The sequence below is a fragment of the Dermacentor variabilis genome, chromosome 1, assembly GCF_050947875.1.
Source record: "Dermacentor variabilis isolate Ectoservices chromosome 1, ASM5094787v1, whole genome shotgun sequence".
Taxonomy (NCBI): domain Eukaryota; kingdom Metazoa; phylum Arthropoda; class Arachnida; order Ixodida; family Ixodidae; genus Dermacentor; species Dermacentor variabilis.
In genome coordinates, this window is record NC_134568.1 from 256,953,874 (window position 1) to 256,975,613 (window position 21,740).

The 21,740-nt window shown below is 44.2% G+C and overlaps 1 protein-coding gene across 4 annotated transcripts in view; it reads left to right on the top strand.

Moving 5' to 3' along the window:
• The window catches only part of Not1 (CCR4-NOT transcription complex subunit 1), a 108,717-nt gene that overhangs the window by 10,904 nt on the left and 76,073 nt on the right, over positions 1–21,740 (top strand). For all 4 annotated transcript variants that reach the window (XM_075673515.1, XM_075673514.1, XM_075673513.1 and 1 more), the window contains exons 5-12: positions 1,251–1,394; positions 4,974–5,086; positions 5,166–5,221; positions 6,612–6,837; positions 11,728–11,898; positions 20,389–20,516; positions 20,590–20,725; positions 20,831–20,938. In XM_075673515.1, the coding sequence (XP_075529630.1) occupies positions 1,251–1,394; positions 4,974–5,086; positions 5,166–5,221; positions 6,612–6,837; positions 11,728–11,898; positions 20,389–20,516; positions 20,590–20,725; positions 20,831–20,938 (1,082 nt within the window). The remainder of the gene's footprint in view (positions 1–1,250; positions 1,395–4,973; positions 5,087–5,165; positions 5,222–6,611; positions 6,838–11,727; positions 11,899–20,388; positions 20,517–20,589; positions 20,726–20,830; positions 20,939–21,740) is intronic.

Sequence of the window (21,740 nt, forward strand, 5' to 3'; positions counted from 1 at the left end):
TCGCAATAACGAAATCGGCGAAGAATGCGAAAAAAATATGCTTTCGCAAGAATTTCGTTGTTGCGAAATGAGACAGCACATATAAGTAATGCGTCACAGAACGAAACCTTACTGTCAAAATTTCATCGGCCTATTTTGGCACGCTTGCAAGGATATAAAACCGAATTGCAGACAGTACAAAGTGCGCCGCATGTGTCAATCAGCACTGCCATGGAGCAGTATTCACGGTTAATTGCTTTCGGAGATGCGATCACTTTTGCGAGATTTTCCGTAACTCGGCACTGGACGCAGAGTGACAGCGTTCCATGCACGCAGCGGCATTTCTCCAGCACATGAGGTGCCGATGCATCTGGTGCCGAGCACAAAAGTGATCGTATCTCATATACCCCAAGGCAGTCAATCGAGATTACGACCCCTTTGCGCAAATCTATGTCTGACGCCGAATCTGCGTGCGATGCCTGTCAGGTGGCGCCAAAACCAGCATTTTTGAAGGAAGGAATGCATATTCCCGGGTGATTGCTCAATCATGGCTCAATGCGTGGCACTCGATGCTGCGACTGCCTTCTCGAGCACTATAAACAATTCCACGTTGATGGGAGGTGGATTTCCTTGTCTTCGCTGCATTTTTCTCGCCGAGGCACATATTGCACACTGCACTTGGTGAGCAAAAACTGTTGTCACATGTCGGTAGCAACATGCTGCTGCTTTAAACTGGCGATCCGCAAACAAGATGGCAGCCATGATGTCTTTCTGGTGTGATCTCTTCTGGCGCTTCGTTGTTTTTGTAAACAAAAGCGGCTGCGCCCACGCAAGTGTAATGTGGTAGTATTTTACGCAACTTTAGTGCAAAGCAATGGCATTTGAGCACATTTTGGAGCCTACTAGTCGTGCACAAATAGGTAACACGTTGTGAGGTTACGTTGCAGCAAATTTCATTGATGTGGGTTTGTTGTACAGCGAGATTTCGTTGTCCAGAGGTACAAAATTCATTGAATCCCATATTGTTCGCTGACGATAGGAAAAAATTTTGTCGCAAGAATTTCGTGGTCGCGGGGTTTCGTTATCGTGGGTTTCGACTGTATTTAAGAGCAGTCTGTTACTTTGTACCTTGTACTGCAAGTGCCCATATGGAGGAAGTAGAAGGGGGTCGCCAGGCTTGTGCAAGTTTCAATTTGTCTGCTAAGCAATAAATGTTATGCCCCCAAAATCACTTTGTTTGCTTATAATTTTATGTTTCGTTTATATTGCAGACTCATCCACACAGGAGGGTGATCTTCAGGATTGCTCTCCTGAGGTTCTTCACCTTTTGCTTGTAGAGTTATTGAACAAAAATTCTGAGCACTTTGGTGTTACTAATGAACTGAAGGAGTCGTTCTTTGAGAATCTCCGTAAAGGTGAGCAAGCTGTAGCTATTACCTTCATAGTCAGTTCTAGTGCCATGTGCAAAAAATAATTTATGTACAATGTTGTTTTGCGAGTTGCTTATTGACTTAGATCTATGTTTTGAGACAGTGATGAGTGGTTGACAGTTGGGTTTATTTGGGGGAAACTCTCCTCCGTCGCGTTACTTCACCCTTCATCATGTCTCTCATGTCATCTTTGTTACAATTTTGACTGCAAGCTTAGGTTCCCGAGCTTAGCCAGCATTTAAGGTAACTATTTATGGTGCTTGTTAAGGAACCCCTGGTGGACTTGTCCAAATTATTCCGGAGCCCCCCACCACGGCATGCCTCATAATCAAGTTGTAGTTTTGGCACACAAAACCCCTTAATTTACAATAACTATTTATGGTGTTTATAGTGGGGTTGCATCTTGTTATGTCGAATTTTTCATTGTATGCATCACACCTTTTTCTGCTCTGTCTCTTGCCTCTCATTTTAGGCATACACTTATTGAGTGCAGCTGAATCCGCCTTTGGCACAGTGTGACAGCGCATGCGCCCCGCCCGAGTGGATTAGTCGCGAGACGTTTTGGAAGGGTCGTGTGTGTGTGGCCACGCGACCTGATATCGGGGAAAAGTCCGCAATTTAAAAAAAAAATAATACGGATGCAAACTGCAGGAAACACTTGTGCTGTATATTGTGCTGGAATTTGACTGGTATATAGCTCTGTCGGTACGGGGACAAAAATATGCGAAACACAAGACTGCAACTCCACTTTAAAACAAAGTGGCCAGGGCTTTAACCTGACTGCACCATGAACCATGTCTTTACTGGTTTGCATTGATCACTAGCAAACTTGTCAATAAACCCCTGCATTACACTTGGGCAACATTTAAAAACATCATGTTGCTGACGAAGTCTTATTGCAGCGTCGGCCCTCTCTTGCTGCTGGTGGCAGCACGTGCCTGACTTATGTACCTTAAGGCGCAGTAACACTGGGTCAATGTGAGACCGACAACAAGCTGACTGACGCCAATGATTGGCTGACTACTCGACACAGTGTGGTGCTGAGACCATTTTATCAATAGGCCAACGACCCAACCGATGGGCGCGAATTGTTGTAGTGCGACAGGCTTTCTTGTTGACAGCACCGACAAAGTTTGCATGCTGACCATGATTGTTCGAGCAAACCCCACATGATTCACCGTCGAACCAAACAGCGCCTTGTCTTGTATATATAATTCAGTCAAAAGGAGTCGAAACATGCCTTCAAAGTTGAAATGCACAAGCGTCAGTCCTCTCAAGCTGTTCATATGAAGTTTGAGCCAATGTCGATCCTGTTTAGTGAAAGTTGAGTTAGGCCTGACTCCGTTGAGTTCGTGCACCCACCTCTGGTGCACCTGAACTTAAATATAAGCAGTTGTGACGAAGGAAACCGCTCTTAAAGTTCAATTGTGTCCCTGTAGCGATTTGATATCAACTACTCTAAGCTTCGCATGGCGCATGCAAATTTAACGGCAAGTGGCGACACAGTGCTATACGTCACTGTTCCTGAAGGCGGCTGGTCGCATTCGCTACGTAGGTGGGTAGGTGTGTACGGTTTAAGGTGCCTACACACTAGCGGAAAAACATGCGTGGTGCACCACTGCCAACAAAATGCAGCAGTGGCAGAGTGGCCACACCAGCTGGTGGCGAGCCGCTGTAACAGTCACGCAGCAGCATGAAAATCTTGCTTCCTCTCTTACTCTGCGTGTAAGTGAGATATCGCATGCTTTTTTTTTCGTCTGCTGACAGATCTGCTCAGTGTTTACGTTCTTCATCCTTCGCTTTTAGCACGAGTTATGTCTTATGTAGATGGATGTGGTGTTGCCACATTGAAAAGACGAGGAGAATGAGGTACAGGGTGTTGCCTCTACGTCCTTGTATTCAGGGTCCGTCTTGTCGTACAGAATTAGATGTGGTGCTCCGTCTCCAAAAACCTTTCTATTGGGACGTCTCAATTTAAACTCCTCATTGTTAAAAACGCTCCTAAACCATGACGATCAAAACAACTGCGAACAAGACCAAACCAAGCAAACCAAAACAAGCATGAGTGTGAGCTGATGCGAGTAGACAATACTATGAAATGAACGCTCCGGCTGACACTACATAGGAGTACAAATCAAACGGTCGGGCGGGTCCACATGAAACCACTTTCCCCCGCACACATCACTGAAAGGGCCGCTCTCATTGGTCTCCAGCATTCGCGGCTGTCTTGCTGGCGCGGAAAGTCGTGAGAAATCTGTCCAGGAACGATCCCTCTCGCGGCACGTAAAATCTGCTTCGAGGCAGCTTTTGTGGCATGTGTCTTGCCACCTGTGGTGTGCCGTGTGCATTTTTTCCACTAGTGTATATGCACCTTTATCCTCGACACATTTCTTAATTCCTATGAATTACCGTTTACCTCTGCATGAAATGGGAAACAAGAGACAGTGCATTTGGTAAAGCAGCATAAACAACGCCTCACTCAGTTACCAGTGCTGTCAGCAATGACATCTGCGTTTTCTCGCGAGAACTACACGGCCTATAAGTGAGCGCTTACGCTGAGCACAGTTTCTTCTAATACTTTATGGCATGCACAAACTAAGTGTGATGAACATAAAGAAAAGTGAAGAGGTAATAACAGCCCGTAATAGATGTCTGGATCATAGTAGCCGTTGTTTAAGTGGATCAGCTGCTCGTATTGACACGTATGCACCGATCTGTATGTTCTGTAATGTAATGTAGATCTGTAATGCACAGATCTGTATGTTTTGCTTTGTTTTGACATTATTGCATATTGCGATGCGCTGTTTCTCCACTATTGGAGCTAACGAAATGTGGCTATGGATGTTAATGTAAACAAATGCACAACTTTGGCAAACCCAACGTAGAAAGCTGCACTCAAAAGACTTCTTGAATTTGTGAAATGTCTAATGAATGTGTAAAAGGAATACAAAAAGCAACCTGCAAAAGCAGACTTCAAGCGTGCCTTTATCGGCCGCACTGTTAGCACAACAGCGCACTCAGGCCTGCTCACCCAGTAATCGGTGAATGCTACGTGACATCCAGGAACGACATGCTGCCTCGGAGAAGCCATTAATGATTAATCGGGCACACAACCAACACACGACCAACGCACTCAACATGGGCGCATGTATGCAAATCAATCAACAAAAGCCCCCTGCACCCTCCCAAAACGTTTCCAGCGGTTTCAGGAACATGAAAAAGGCAGATTCGTATATTTACTCTTGTGAAAAAAAAATTTGATTTTACGGCTCATTCTGAGATCTGAGGTTCACTAAAGTAGAAAACATTAGTAAATTGTAGTCGCAACAGTCACATTTTTTAAACAAATCCCTGTCCTGGAAGGCATAATTTATTGTAAGAGTGATGTTGCAGCTTCATAACTGGCATTCAGTGTCAATCTTATTTTTCTGCTGAATCGACATTGAGAGAATTCCAAGTTTGTAATCTACCTACCAAGAATAGCTATGTTTCTCTTCAGTGCTGCTTTGAGTTGTGTAATGCTCTTTTTAATATTACTTGTGCTCTCATTTGTACTCTGTCCAGATTTTCCTCAGGATAGAGTGCCGGTAGTTTTAGCACCACTGCTTTACAGCGAAGCATCTGATGTGCTCATGGTAAAAGGAATGACTGAGCCAGCTTCAAACATGTCGAAACCAGTAAGAAAGTCACGATATCTTGTTGAGCTGAATACAAGCCTCACAGTTGTGTCCTGAATTGTGTTTGTTCTTTCTTCAGATGGAACTGTCACACGTAGACCTCATCAAAGAAGTCGGCTATGGCTTCACTGCAAGGTTAGTCATATACAAGCTTTCCATCTTGCGTTTGATTGCATCTTTGTTTATACTGCTGAAAAGCACCTTGCTTACTGTAATTTTTTTTTTTTGCAAACAGATCATTTTCTGTTCTTGACCAAATATAAACTTTCAGATTAATTCCCAGACACCGAAGAATTTGGCCATATCTTAAAAAGCCCCTCACCAGGCCCCATAGAAAATTTCGGTTATACGCTGAAGTTATGTGTCCTTCAGGAAGCATTCTCCCACAAACATTTTTCAAATCGGCTCATTAATAGCAAAGATAAAAATATTTCAGTATCGCGAAACCATGATTTCAGAGGGCGAGCTTCACCGCAAACAGACGTTCTCTCCATTTGCCCCGTGTAGCCTCCGCAACCGAAATTCCCTGCGTTTTCCCATGCCAGACTTCGAGAATCGTGTGATACATACGTCACAGGACCCGCCTTTTTTTTTTTATCCTCGCTTCTTTGCGGTGCGGTGCACTTCCGCTGATGCCGTCGCGTGCGAGCTGTTGTGGTCGTCTCGTTTTGCGGCGCACGTGATTTTACACACTGTGCTCGACGACAGCTGACTAGTGGTATAAGTCTGTGCTACACGACTACTGAGGCAGACACAAGCGGATCACAAAGCATGATCCCGCACTGGAATACTGTAGAAAATGAGTTTCGGTGTCTGCGTGCACAACTCAACGACGTGAGAACAAGCAGACGAAACGGAAGTACATCTCTTGCAGCTGTGGAAAGTAAAACAAAAACATGCATACATTCGGTTTGGGTGTTTTATTATTTCTCTAAGCTTTAAGTCGTCTGTTCAAGCAACATATTACACAAATAACAGATGCTGGCTTGAATAATTATCGAAAGTCTCATGTCACCGTGAGCGATGTCACAGTGCGAACACCCACTAGCACATGTACGTCATCCTCCGGCTTGGAGCGTGGCTGCCACAAGGAGAAAGGAAAACTGCATTCGGTTTGAAATTTCAGATCTTTCTGGTGGCGCGTAGTGACGTAATACTTTGCTGACACAATTGTTATCGCGCATTGTATTTTCTGCGCTTGTCAGCTCAAAATGGCCAGACCTGGTGAGGGGCCCTTTAAGACTTCGTACGGAGGTCCCATAGGAAGGAATGGTATGTATAGTGCAAATTGTTTATAGGACCAGTTACTTGCAGTCTAGGAGATTGCCAAAATTTTTGAAAACTTGATCCTCATGAAAATGTTCTGTGTGCTTATTACAAGGGTTTTTCTAAATGCATGTGTTGTTTTCATGCTTTGTTCTTTTCTCTCACCCCAGCCTGTACCTATGGTCAGTAACTTTTCCACTTGCGTGTTGTGTCTGCAGTTGTAAAGGCACTCACAGATGTTTGGTTTTTGTGTGTACAGTGTGGAGGAGTGTCGTCAGAGCCTCATCCAGATGGGTCTGCGGGACCCTGGGCCATGCATGGTGGCCAGAGTTCTGTCCATGATGGCCAACACCCATACAGGCCTTTCTGAGCCACTCCAAGGCCTGGGGCCATCAGCAGCATCTGCTTGGGGGGCCGACAAGGATGCCAACACAAGCCACGTTACTTGGAACATTGACATTTTCATTCAGGCACTCTATGACTTGGTGGGTCCAACATCCTGTACTTTGCCCCTCTTAGTGCTGCTAACTGTTATTACAGTCGACTTCCGTTAATACGAAGTTCACGGGGACTGCAAAAAACTTTGAATTAAACAAACTTCTAATTAAGCACAAAACACGAAACAGCACTTTATTTGTAGCGAAATCGAGTATTTTCTCTAAGAAAAATAGGTGGTCACCTTGCTCTGCTTCTTCTTGCCGAATTTTGCTGCTGAAAGCAAGTTCTGCAGGCTGTAGATGTGGTGGAACGCTTCTTCCGCGTTACCTTCAGCGGCAAAAAAGCGCTCCGCGAGAGCAAGGCCCACAGCTGCATCGACAGCATTAGGTTGCGGCTCGTCTTCAACGTCATCGCCGCTTTCCTGGGTCGCTTCCTGGGGCCGAATAATCTCCACAATTTTGTTATCTGTCAGCGCACCGCACGTTTCGACCGCCTTGTCTACGGCGACGTAATCTTCAAAATTGACGTCTCCGAGAGCATCACCAAAATCAGTGCCGTCAAGCTCGCTTGTTGACGCTTCCTCCGATGAAATTGCAGAGGCATCCTCCGAAGAAGCTGCCACAAAACTGCAAGCCCTGAAGCAGTTTGCGATTGTTTCTTGCTTCACACGATCCCATCCTCGCGCTAACATGTGGATGGCATTGAGCAGGCTCACCTCGTATTTTGGCGGAGTTATCCATACACAAATCACGCACTCGAGGAGGTGCCGCCTGTACAGGACCTTAACATTCTTGATGATGCCTTGGTCCATTGGCTGCAAAACAGCCGTTGTGTTTGCAGGCAAAAGTGCGAGGCGTATTGCATTCATGGCTGGCACATTCATGTGAGCACTGCAGTGATCGACAAGGAACAACACCTTGCGGTTCGAAGAAGCAAACTTGCTGTCCAATTTGGTTATCCAGCTCTTGGAAGATTTCGGCCGTCGTCCAAGCTTTTTCGTTCGCCTCATAGTCCACAGACACAGTCTTTACGCCTTTAAAACATCTCGGCTTAGCGGCTGTCCCGATCACAAGTAAGCGATATCGTTCTGTGCCAGTCATGTTTGCTGCGATCAGCACTGACACTCTCTCCTTGCTGCGTTTGCCCCCAGCACAGCCGTCATCCTTGAATGTCAGGGTCTTCTCTGGTAGAAGCCAATAGAAGAGTGCAGTCTCATCTGCATTGAAGATGTCTTCTGGTTTGTTTTCGCTGAGATAGTCACGCAGCTTTCCGTCCTTCCACGTGGCGCATGTTTCCTGGTTAACGGACTCTTTTTCACCACACATGCTCTTAAAAACCAGGTCATGGCAATCTTTAAAGCGCGTTAGCCATCCATCTGGCGAAACGAAGTCATAGATCCCCAACATTGCTGCAAGCGTTCGGGCTTTCATCGCAACGATGTCTCCGCTGAGAGGAAGTTCGTTGCTCCTGGCCTCCCTAGTCCAAACCAGCAGAGCCTTCTCATACTCTGGGTAAGCGCCGGTGCGCAATCGCTTCCGAGACGTCTTGAACTTGTTGTTCTCAAATGCATCCATTATTGTGTGCTTGGTCTTGATGTAGTTTGAGGGCGTGTTTGGCTTGATCCCGTACTTCCACACTATGTCTTCTTTGGCGTCACCTCCCTTCTCAATTTCCTTCAAAACCTCAACTTTCGTTGCCAGGTCGAGCGTGCGATAAGAGCCACGGTTTGCCATGGCTATCAACTGTGCGACTACGTACAGTATATTCCGAAGCGTAGGATCACCCGCGAAACAACCTAGCCAACGAGCTACCCGCACAAATGTGCTCAACCAACACACGCCTCGACATACGCTGCATACGCTGCAAGCCTAATCTCGCACAATCTCACCATTGCTAGTATGCAGCGCTGCGTGCACCTATGGCACCCGCGTGGCCTCCGCGATCAGCTCTGGCCACGCGCGGCAGCCGCTTTGCCTCCCGCCGGAGCTGATCGAGGAGGCCACGGCAGCCATGGCAATGAATAATCACGCCGCTCCAAGAAGGATGGCGTTGCGGGCGCTGCGGGCGCTGCGGTGGCGATGACACCAACGTGGAGCACGGAGCTGTTGCAGCACTTGAAAAATTGCACATTCTACCAAAGAATGACTGTCACCTCGAGGATCCCAGCTGAAAATTAACTTCCAATTATACAATATTACTGGATGAGGACTACGAATTATCGAGCGATTAAGCACTGCAAATAATCAATGATCCGCACTGCTGCAGCATCGCATCATCTCCTGGTTCCTGGCACACCTTGGAGAGATTGAGGATGCCCCTCACAATCTCAGTGAGATGGCTCACTGGAGCGCGCGAGACCCAACCCTCCGCGACGCCACCTATTCTGGTCGTGACCACCCCAGCGAGAATAGGGACACTCCCGCCACATATAAAGAGGTCACAAAGCACTTTTATCTAGACCGCAGAATATACAGCACACCTCACAATAAGCTCACCAGGCCTCAAGCCCTCACGTTCAGAATGCTTCAAACAAACACGTACCCCACGCAGAACAGACTACATCACTACATGCCTGACCTATATAAAACATCATATTGCGAAAATTGCCATAGCACACTAGACGTACATTACTTACTCTAGCCGTGTGGTCGGACCCACGCAAACAAGGATCAAGGCTCTGCCAGGCTACAAGAAGCATTACGCAGCACGGACCTGGCGGAGCAACTCTGGGCCGTCCAGCGAGCCCACGATGCGGCCAGGGAGTTACAACTCCCGGTCCCAACGTGGGAGTAGTCCACTCTATGGGACCTTGCGCCCCGTAGCTCGCAGTGCCTTTCATTAAAGTTATTCCATCCATCCATCTTCCATAAGATTACACGCAAAACTGATGGGACCAGCAAGCACTTCACTTCTAATTAACCGAAAATTTCAATTAAACGGCTTCGAATTATCGGGAGTCGACTGTACTAGCAACATGATTGCATGCAACATCGATTGTTTTTGGGTTCACGTTGCTCTCAAGAAGAAGCTTTTTTAGCCCTGGAGTTCCCATCTAAATACTCCGATTATACAACTTTGAGGGGGCCATGCAAAACTGTTGTATAATCGGCATTGTATAATCAAAAAACCAAGAATATAAGAAGTGACCCTCACTGTTGCCCAAAAAATGGGTACAGACCACCTGAATACGCCCGCGGCACGAACCTGCACTGCTCCAAGGAAGGTAGATTTAATTATATAAAAAAAATATGACAACCAATTGGAGCAGCTGCGCGCGAGTCTTGATTCTCACCTTTAAAAAACAAAACTGATATTTTTCTGTACACTTGCCCAGCCGCGAAGCATGAGCTTCCTCTCAAGAGCTGGAACATTTGGCAGCAAGTCGTCGACATTGTCGCGTGCACAGACATCCAAATGTTGTCGATGCTGCACAATACGTCCATGTAAATTGTAACAAACGGACAAGTCATTGTATTAGGTAGGGACGGCTTTCCTTGGGCGGTATTCTTGGGCAATCCCTTTCAGAGATAGTTTCACTTTCACGAAATTTCGTGCGACTCTGCACCAACAGCATTCCCGACAAGATTTTCTGGCGCTGTGCTAAGCTCGTTATCAGTGCCAGGAGCACTATTGGTCGTATAGTTTGAGGGATTGGAGCCGGGACAAGTTGAGTCTCGCGAAAGCGAAACTATCTCTGCAAGTGATTGCACGAGTACATGTCACATTCGAGCTTCTTTGAGATAAGTACTTCTTAAGAGAACCCGTATATATTAAGATTATATGCTCCATTTCACAAAATCCATCAGCGTTGGCATGACCGAAAGATAGTACCGAAACTGACCGACTGCGCAAAATGTAAAAATATGGCGAAAAGTGCTCGGATTGCCATCAAATTTCTCAGGGAGGCTCCTGTTAACAAAGTAAATTAATAGCTCTGAAAATAAAATTTGGTATATTTTGGTTTGTATGGTGGGAATCTTGCTCAGGCCTCCGGGTTGTGAGACAAGCACGCTTCTCTGTTGACATGGTGGCTCTGCAGTTCTGGCTGAATAAAGGTGTGCCTAGTGTGTGTGTCATTGCACATGTCATGTTGAAGCCATCTGGCTGACTAAAGGTGTAGCCTAGTGCGTGTGTCATTGGGCACCTGACAGCGCAGCCAATAGGGAGGTCGTGAGCGTAAAATATAAGCATACATGTTCATGGCATTCTGAGCTCTACAAACGGTATGATGCGTTCGCATTCCTACACATAAGCAGTCTTAAGTGTCTCCACTGAATTTTTTTTCAATCTTGGCATCAAATGCAACATAGCAGTTAAGAAAAGTCGACTAGAAATATATCAATCAGATTGTAATGTAGTTGAATGTGTATTGTATATGTGTATGCATGGTGGGGGAGGAATACAGTGAATATAAGAAATGAGTTATTAGTGTAGATGTAAGTCAAAACATTTCCTTATAACAGCAACCAGATATAGAGGGACATCACTAAACTGGAAAAGCCTGTTGCCTGTGGCACGAATTTGTGTATAGACTTTAGGACTGGCAGAACTTACCAGTGCATTGCTTTGGAAGTGCCAATACAGTGTTTACGTGGGGTTGCCATGACATGGTTAAATTCTGAATTGAAAAGGAAGGGTATTTGTGCCAAATTGTGGCATAAATGTAACAGGTGGTGTTTGGTGGGTCAGAGGATAGGTGTGTGTGATGTGCCCTGAATTTCATGCCAGCAATGTGTGGCAGCCATGGCCTGTGATGCACAGGTGGTACAACAGCTGAACACAGGCCATGGGAGGAATCTGTTTTTATCTGTGAACAAGTAGGTCTTTGCTGCAAGGGATCGATCTGTGATGCAATGGCCTTTGGCACATAGCTAATCAGTTTTGCATAGTCTTGCTAATTTTTTTATTTTAATACATGCTTTGCTGTACTTTTTCAGGTACCAACACTGAACTGGAAAGAAGTGGTTAGTGAATTGGACTTTCCAGGCTTCTTTGTGAAGGATCGACAAGGCCTGAAGATCCTCTGGCATGGCTTGTGCAGAGGGCTGGGCAGTGACCCTTTCCCTACAGACCGCTTGTACAGAGTTTGGAGGAACCCAGAGTCCCAGGTATAAGCTATGTGTAATTTTTAATTAGCATAAAAGTAGTACTAGTGCAGTTTCAAAAAGACTGCAGTGTGTATTGTATATGCAGGTTTTGAAATTTTTAGATAACAAATGCTAGGTGTAAGGCAAGGTGCCCTGCTAGCACAATGCTTGAAAAAAAAAAAAAACCCATAAACAGACATTCAAGTTCCACTACCCACATGTGTGACCTACTCCAGCTAATGTTAGTCCAGGATAGCATTGTGTGAAGAAATTTTCGTTCAGTTCGTATATTAATGAGGCTGATGTGTGGTTGCTCAAAGAAGACCTCAACTTTGTACGACTTCATTGCACCTCACAGTCGTGTAGCACAGAAGTTCTATGTTCTCTTGTAAGCATTCTGCACAAAACGTGAAGGCAAGGGGAAGGGAACGTTAGATTTATTTTATAAATGGTCGTTCATGTTAACCAGCAGGGGTTTTGAGAACCGACATACAATTGTTTTGTTGAGAAAACATTGAAGGTCTGACTTAACATAAGTTGGCAATTCCGTAGTTTGTCGATAATTCGTTTTATGTGAGAACTTCTGAAGCATTTTTAGCCATCGGAAATGCCAGATTTTTACTTCCAATTGTAGATAGGTAACAACAGTGGAAAATATCAAAATTGTTGTGTGCGTGTTGGGAAGCAGTCGGATTTGTTGTTACCTCTCAGCTCTATATAGCACTTTTTTTTTTTTTTTCAGCAGCAATCTGTGATACTGTAACTATTGATGGGTTATGTTGCAAGATTGTCTTCCCATTATGATAGTCACATGGCTTAAATAAGGGCAAGAACATAAATTCTGCTTGTTGAACTTGTTCTTGTAAACCAAACTTGCTAGCTGCGCTTCTGCCATGCACCTCATGCTTTCATACAGCAGGCATGAATTGATTTTGTGCAAATGGCAATCACTGTTTATGGGCATTGTTCATGCTAGTTGTATTTTTTCATCTGTTGCTAATGATTATTTTACTTAGCCAACTTTAACTTATCTAATAGTTGATGATATGCCGAACCTCAAAGCATGCTTCACCACACACCTCCTTTGACATAACCAAGATGGCTGACATTGGGCTAGAATTGTATTAATGTGTCACTATGTAGGATTGTGACATCATTCTTGCTGCCGTCCATTCCCCGCGCCGTCCAGTTTTCATAATGTGCATTTCAGCTTTAGCAGCTCTACTAGCGGCAACATGGCCATATTAGTATGGGCAAGGTGGGAAAGCCTACTTACGGACTTTCGATATTGTCGCTTGATAAAGCGTTAATGCAGAATTTGCGGAGGTTGTTGCAAAGCATCCATGCTCAATCTAAACCAGGTCAGCCCAGAAGCAATGACTTGGTTGTAGAATATTCTAAAGTTCTGTTTGTGTCTCTTTGGCCAAAGGAGGCCAGACTAAAAAAAAAAAAATTCTGATGCAGCTGCGGTGATGATGGAACCAGCGTGACACTACAGATTTCCTGCGTTTTTTAGATCCATTGTAGTTTTTAGGTATGAAATAAAGTAAAACATTGTTATTATGAAGTTGAAGAGGGAGACAAAATTACCATATTTTTCTGCATATAACCCACACCACCAATTGCAATTCAGAAATTACAGTCCGGAAAGAAAAAAAACGAGCGATTGAGGAGCAGTTAAATAGAGAACAAATAGTGGTGCATGCAGTTACAGAAATGCACCTTAGAGACTCAGAAGAGCCGCCAATGAAATTGTTTGGGAAAGGTGCAACAGAACTAAATCGGAAAGAAAGGTAGGCGGAGTCAGATTGCTCATTTATCTGTGAATTAAATAGCTGCATACAACAATGCTCAAATCTTTGTAAAAATGGCCTCCATTTGCGGATGAACGACTTGTTCACATCATACCTTCGGCCAGCTGCTCTCCCCCCCCCTCTTCTTCAGCGATGCTGATAAAGCAGGATTCACAGGATGGACGTGATTGCATGTGAATCAGTCAATGTGATGTGAATTGGATCACTTTGTCACCAACATTCACACGACAGAGCGTATGACAGTGCGGATGGAGCAGCCCTTGCATGGGCAGCGGCGATGTAGCAAACGCAACAGAGCTGAAAATGGCAATGATGTTTTGGCTCTATGCCGTGTCAGAAAGTGCTTGACACGGACCAAGGGGGCTTGGTCACGGCTGACACTGCCCTTGGTCCGGGCTGTAGCCACAGATGACACTGATGTCCATGCTAGACTACACAAAACGGAGGATTTCCAGGATGAGCTTGTGAAACAGGTCGAAGAGCTCAAAAATGAGCTAAATATGGAGCTTGATGTATGGAAGGTGGTGGAAAAAAAAAAAGACTTCAAATAGCCGAGAAAAAGCTGAACAGGGCCGTCATCATAAGCAAGAATGGTCATGACGACGGAATGCAGTCTCCCAACGTGACAGGACAAGGAGTGTCAACAAAGCACATGGAATGCATGCGTGCATTGTGGCAGGGGGGGGGGGGGGTGTAGCCGGAAAGAGCTTCACTTACCTTGAAGTGGCCACAAGGGAAAAGCAGGAACGTAGGGGGTCAATGCCCCTACGTCCCTTCTCAAGTCTGAATCATGCAGAAAAGCATGACAAAGGGAAGCAGGGAGAGGCCTCGGCAGTAGGAGAGAGTAAAAGGGTGACTATCGCCACCGACTCAAACTGGCCAGGTGTTCAGAGGCAATTGCGGAGAGGGTGAAAGGTGACAAAAGAGTAGTAATAGGAATATTTCCATGGTGGGCATTAGGTGCTGTCGTGGAGCGAGCACAAGAAAAGCTCACAGAAAATGCCAGCGAGCGCAACGTTGTAGTAGTAGCAGGTGGGATAAATGACGTGTTAAGCAGGAAAGGGGCAGGACTAGCACTGAGTCTTGCGAAGGGGGTAGATGACTTGCGTGAGATGTCCCTTCAGGTGCAGATTGTGGTGTACACAGTGCCAGAGGTGCCTTTACGTGACAGTAACGTACAAAGAGCTGTTGTGGCTGCAAATGAGGCTGTGTGAAGATTGAGCCAAGAGAAAGGTGTTGAGGTTGTAAAAGTACAGGGAAGTGAGAAGGTATGGTGGTTTTCAATAAGACGGGATCCACTTCAATCACAGGCTTGGACGAGAAGTGGGCTGGCAACCTGCTGGTCGCGCAGTTACTTTTTTGGGGGGCCCATGGGTGCTCAGTAGGCCATTCTAGGTAGTAATGAAGAAGGTCCCTTGGGGAACATCAGGAGAGCATCACTGTCAATAACAGAAAAAGGAGGAAAGCAAGAAAGAGAGCTCGCCATGCAATAGGCTACATAAACATGCAGGGCAGCAGAAGAAAGGAAAAGTGGGTAGAGATTGAGGAGCAGTTAAATAGAGAACAAATAGGGATATATGCAGTTACAGAAACGCACCTTAGAGTCAGAAGAGCCAGCAGTGAAATTATGTTTGGGAAGGGTGCAACAGAACTAAATCGGATAGAAAGGGAGACTGTGTCGGAATGCTCATTCAAATGGAAAAGAGTAAATTCAGTATGTCAAGAGCATCTTTGCTTATCATGCATAACACATGGAGAAAAACTTGGCTGCGTGTAACATATTTGTGAACCGGAAATAATTGCAGAGAGGAATCAAGAGTTAGTGGAATCCTAAGTGCCAATATTAGGGGTTTCAAGAAATTATCTTATTAGGTGACATGAATGCCCACATACAGGTTCTAGATGACTAGACCGACAACAATGGGAAGTCAATACTAGATCTTTGTGAGCAATATAACCTCATTTTCATGAATACAGAGGTAATTTCTGATAAGTTTAGAGAAATGGTCATTGACGCACAGTCATTTAGCAGCACAGGGAGTGAACATCGCATCATCTTGAAAATAAGATCTGCAGTTGGAAAAGAGAGCAAGGAGCGACGAATGTTTAGTCCAAATTTGAACGCTGAACAAATAACAAATATAGTCGCAAAAGTCGAGGAAGAACTTGGCAAATGGTCAAGCAAAGACTGGGAATAAACATCAAAGTCCCTTTTTAAAAAGAAAGATGGTTGAACGCGAAGCTTTCCCCTAATGCAAACTGAATGAAAGTACGTCCAAACCCAATGACCACGCAACGAACCGGAGAAATGCTGAGTGACCGATGCTATGCATATGTGATTTGATTGCTTGTTTATGATTGTTTATTTTGGACGTTGAAGTTGAGTGAAAACATATTTCGTTAAGTTGCATAGCCTGTATTTTAGATCATGTTGCCATTGATTACATGCACACACGCACACTTTTGATGGACGACTCTACACTTGCGTTCGCGTGTGGCAGCCTCTTCTTCTGCCATGCACTACACCTGCAGCCTACCTATGCTTACGGCATGGAATGCATTGCGTGACACGCGTAATGCAATATAGATATATACAGTTCATCTGGGTAGCATGGCGTTAAACCATCAATCTTTAAGAAAAGGGCTTTGATTTTTTTTTTCCTCCGAGATCTTGAGTTCGTGTTCACGTGCACTTGCTGTCTCCGATAAGCAGGGAAGCTCAGTTAATTGCGACGGGGGTGGTGTCTTGCTTAGCAGACGCAACTTGCACTTCCAACGAACTTTGTGCGCATGTGCTACTCTTGCTGAGCTTGTCTCTTTGCGCCGTCATCAGGCAGGGACCGGCCAGCCAGTTGACACTGGCGCAGTGCCGCGAATGTAAACTAGTGTTCTACTCAGATGTGTAAGTTGGCTTTCCTGCAGTGCATTTTTGTCCCTCACGGACAAATCAGTGATACATAAAGCTTTGCCTTAATAGTGAGCGTTTAAGTGTAATTACTACAGAAATACAGGTAGAGAAAAGCAACATGCTCATTGGAAAGAAAAAAAGAAACCGAAAGCTGGTGGAACAGGGAGATACAAGAAGTGACTGCCAAACGACAGAAAGCATCATGACAGCACAGGCAGGCAAAAAAGGGCAGTTGCCGCAGGATGAAGTAGCCAGAAAATGGGAAATATTCAGGGAGAAAAAAAGATCTGCCATTCAAATACTGGTTCAAACTAAGATAAAAGGTGAAAGTGAATGCTGGTTAGAAATACGGGACAAAAAAGAAAAAAGAGGTCCCTCCTAGAATATTTTGGAACCACTTGAACTTATTAGGCGGGAAGTCTGCAACAATACAACAGCATATTCTACGCGAAGATGGAAACAAACTGGAAAGAGACGGGGCATTAAATTGCATTCAAAAAATAACAGCCAATCTTTGCAAGGCAATGACGAGGTTGTATTTGAGGAACAAGAGAGCATGAAAGAGCAGCAGATGGAAATGGAGCTGGGGCTGACAAATTTCAACTAGAAGAAAGCCGAAGAGAAAATTCCTAAGCGCACAGCCACAGGGCTTGACTTGGCCTGTTAGGCTGATTAATGAACTAGGACCAAAAAAAGGAAGCTCTGTTGAAAGCAGTAGAAAAACCCATAAAGGATAGCCAAATACCAGACAGTTGCGAAGGACGTAGAATGAGTAGAACTCTCATATAGACCATTGACCATTACATCGTTAATGCAATGGTCAACGCAGGCAATCAGTAATGCAGGCAATCAAATTAAAGCTGCAAGCATGGGCAGATAATAATGGCATTTTGGGAGAACTTCAGAATGGCTTGAATATAGGTAGGCGTTTGGATGATAACTTATTTGTTCTTACTCACTGTATTCAAATATCAAGAGTATAAAGCAGACCGTTATGTCTCCTTTTTAGACATTAAAGGAGCATATCGTGACATAGACCGCAACGTTTTGTGGGATATTTTGGAAGGTGAAGGCAAAGGCAATGACTGTATACTGCTTTTGAGATTTACCTAGAAAAAACAGTTTACATTGAATGGGAAAGGATGAGGAGTGAGAAAGTTTATATCAAGGGACTAAGGAAGGGGTGCCCCTACCTTGCTGCTGTTTATGATGTGCATGGTAAGGATGGAAAGGGCACTAGAGGGAAGCAATATCGGGTTTAATCACCCAAACAGGTGGGTACAGTAGTAGAGCAGCAGCTTCCACATTTGTTTTATGTGGACGACATTGTGTTGCTAGCTAACAAGCAAAGAGATGTGCAACGTCTAGCTAATATCTGTGGACACCAAGGCGAGAATTTAGGTCTCAAATTTAGTTAGAAAATCAGGTGTCATAGTATTCAATGAAAAGTGAACAGACAGTGTCAATACAGGGCCAGAAAATACCTGGGGTAAAAGAATACACAGTCACCAGCTGATAAATCTGACACCGATAATCCGGACATGCTCTGTAATTCGGACACCTTTGCGGCACCGCCAATGGCCCCACAGACAATGTGTTAAGATCACCAATATTTTGGACAGCTGCCAGCTCTACATTCGATTGTCCGAACTCCGTTTGTGACTGTGGCATACGCAGATTCTGCCGCCATTATTTCCTCTGGCAACCTCGACGAGACATCATGTATGGCTTCAGATATTACACGCTAGATTGTGATCCCTGAGGCATTGCCTTGCCTTGGTCACAGCACTGCACCTCGGAGATTTAACTGCAAACTTCGCCAGAATTGTGAGGTCGCATCAGTGTCATGAACATCACATCCATTCGGGCACCACCATGCATGGTCTGCTCTTGTTTGTTGAATTTGCCTTCTGGACAGTGTTCCACCATTCTGTGCTTGTTTGTTTGTTTAGTATGTGTTCCAGACAGATCTCTGTTGGCTCCAAGAGGTCTTTTTCGTGAAGTTATCGACAGTATGGGTCAAATGGCACCAATGGTGTGCTCGCAATCAGACCCCAAATGAGTCTTTAGGCACAGTCAGAATGAGCCTGTCTCTGCAACTGAAGAGCCTGAACAGACTACCACAACAAGCTCAAGTGCAGACGTCATTGATGACCTACTAGGCTGCGGTGTGCCGATTCCTGCTGCCTTTACATTTGAGAACTTTGCAGACGTCAACAGTGTGATGTCATCGTGTGCTGAACTGATCAATGGCGAAACAATTCAGCAAGTTCTCCAACCATCAAACTGCTATTTTAATTCGGATGATGTGCTGTGTGCTCCGAAGCCTTCACACGTGGATCTGACTCGAGCCTTTGCAGTTTTTACATCAGCGTACAGAGACAACACAAAACTAGCAGAAATACAAGTTCACTTGATTGCACATAAGCGGAAATGCGTGCAGCAATGAATTGACCATTTCTTCCTATCGCAGGGGCCTTAAAAAAACTTAAATAATCCTTTCTTTTTATACATTCGTTTTTTTTTGGCTATTCGATAAGTGGAACCTATTTACGTTCACTGTGGAGTCTGAATTATCAGTCGTTGACTGTAAATGTGGATAAACAGAGGCAATAGATATAAAAATAACAGTAAAGGGGGAGAGAAATGCAGCTCTAATGAAAAACAGAGTGCTGGGGGGGATACAATAAGTACGAGGTGCTTTGGGGGTATGTGGAAAGGTGTAATGGTTCCAGGACTTACTTTTGGAAATGCAGTTGTTTGCTTGAAATCGGGGGTGCAATCGGGAATCGATGGCAACCAAAGGTGATGGGGACTCCTTGCATTGGGTGCTCACGGGAAGACTACAAATGAAGCTGTTCAGGGTTATATGGGCTGGATACACTTGCAAGTGAGGGAAGCTCGGAGTAAAATTATGAAGAATGACTGTGAAATATGGATAAAAGTAAATGGGCTATGAGAGTGTTCATATATTTGCTCAGTAAAAACATTGATTCACAGTGAAGGAAAAGAACTATGAAGCTTACCAGCAAGTATGCGGCCTGTATGGTGAGCAACACAGCAACAAAGAACATCGAGCGGAAAGTCAGAGGCTTAAATAATTTCATGGGTGGCAGCACTGGAAAAGAAACCTGCCACGAGTATCTACTTCAGAGGGAAAAACGAAAACGGGAAAGAAACAATTTATGATAGATCAAAGGGAAGCTAGGTAATTGCTTTTTGAAGCGAGATCGGGGATGCCTTAGAAGATGCACCTATAAAGCGAGATATAAGAAGTATGTGCCTGCTGTGGCAAAGCTAGGGAAACGATGGAGCATACTTTATTATAATGTAAAGATATCTGCCCAGCGGTCGATTTAGGCATCACTGGCCTCCTTGAAGCCGTTGGGTTCAGCGAGAGCAGGGGGAAAGTAATCATGTCCGCAATAGAGATTTGCAAGAGGCAATTCGAAGATTGGTGGGAGAAAAGTAGGGAAATGGCCAACAAAGGAGACATACGAAAACAGTTCACAGTAGGGGTTCAGAAAGTTTTGTGATGGGAATTCTTTTTGTATTTTTCTTTGGCTTGTAAATGTAATTTCTTGAGGAAAATGTAATTGGGAGAGATGGCCAGAGTGTATGCATGTTTTTGGGTGCTTGCTAGACACAAGAGGTTGTCTTTGGGACATCATTGATTTCTCACATTGAATGGTAAACTATGTGTTCATAGGCGCATTAGCTTGTGTAAGATATTAAATAGTGGACTGTATTGATAATGCACATATAAATAGCAATCTTTCTTCTTTGCAGCTATCATTGTTTCACCAGATTATGAAAAATTCTGACATTGTTTGCCTGACTGACTACAAGTACAGGCCTGTGTCAATGGAGATTTTGAAGGCACTTCCTGAAGATGACAACAGGGACATTGCCAATTGGTTAGGAAATTTTCCTTTTAACAACAGTCTTATCATGTATCAGTATTATTCTAAATGTTTTTTCCTTTTGCAGGAAATCTTTGGATCTTGTAGAGACTCTCCTGATGTTATCAGAGAAAGTGCAGTACTCATCGCATGTACATGATTTGTTCAAATATCCTGTTCAACATTGCCCTGACTTGCTGATGCTTGGGCTTCTACAAACTTCAGTGAGTCCAGATGCAATATATTTAAAGGTTAACTTACATTGTTGGTTGGTTCAAATCCTAGCAGCTATGCCCAATTTTTTTTTACTTGTGTTTATTCACTTTTAGGGGCCCATGCAAGGTTTCCGTCAAGAACTCCTGACAAACCTTGTGTTTGTGTTTCTCAGCAATCATCCAAATTCTGCAATAGTGCTGCAGGCAGCTTGGAATGTTCAGGTAAAATACATCTGGCTTAGTAGTTGGTAATTATGACAATGAAGTAGATATTAGTCATAAATCTTATGCCAAAGTGTACTGTGTTGAGTATTTTTGATTACATAGTATTGTTATTGAATCTTTTCAATAAAACATTTAAAACGATTTTTTGGTCATGACCTATGAGATCAGGCATTAGATGTTTGTGAAGTATCTGTCAGAATGAGAATGATTGCAGAAAGCAGAGCTGTTGATATTAACCTACCTGCCAAAGCGCTTGAAATGTAGCAACCAAGCACACGAAAAATTGTTTTATAGTGAGGGCCAACTGCTTAGGAATTTTGTCCCCCCAGTCTGGATGTGTATTACAGGAAAGATCACTGTTTCGGTATTAACCAGAGGTTGCATTCATTTATTGCTAAATGCTTCCAATGATGCCATGCTGTTGCTGTTTCCTGATTTTCTTGTGCTACAGAACCTGATTGGTTGATTTGCACATGATATGGTTAGAGAATATTTACAAAATTGGTTGCAGTGCAATGTCAGCAGGGCACTACCTACCTGCGGCAACTTTCACTGAAACATTATCAGTTCATAAATATCTACAAGTAGTAGCATTTTAAAATAGTTTACAGTAATAACTTGGATACATTTTCTCGTGTTTCATAAAAAAAGACAAGTATCTTCTTATATCCTGTGACGTATTATAAACAGAACTTTACTGATATATTTTATTTTCATAACAGAAGTGTTGCACTAGAACATAAAAATTTCTAATAAATGCTTGAACTTTGTGATAGTATGGGAAATATCTGCTTGAGAT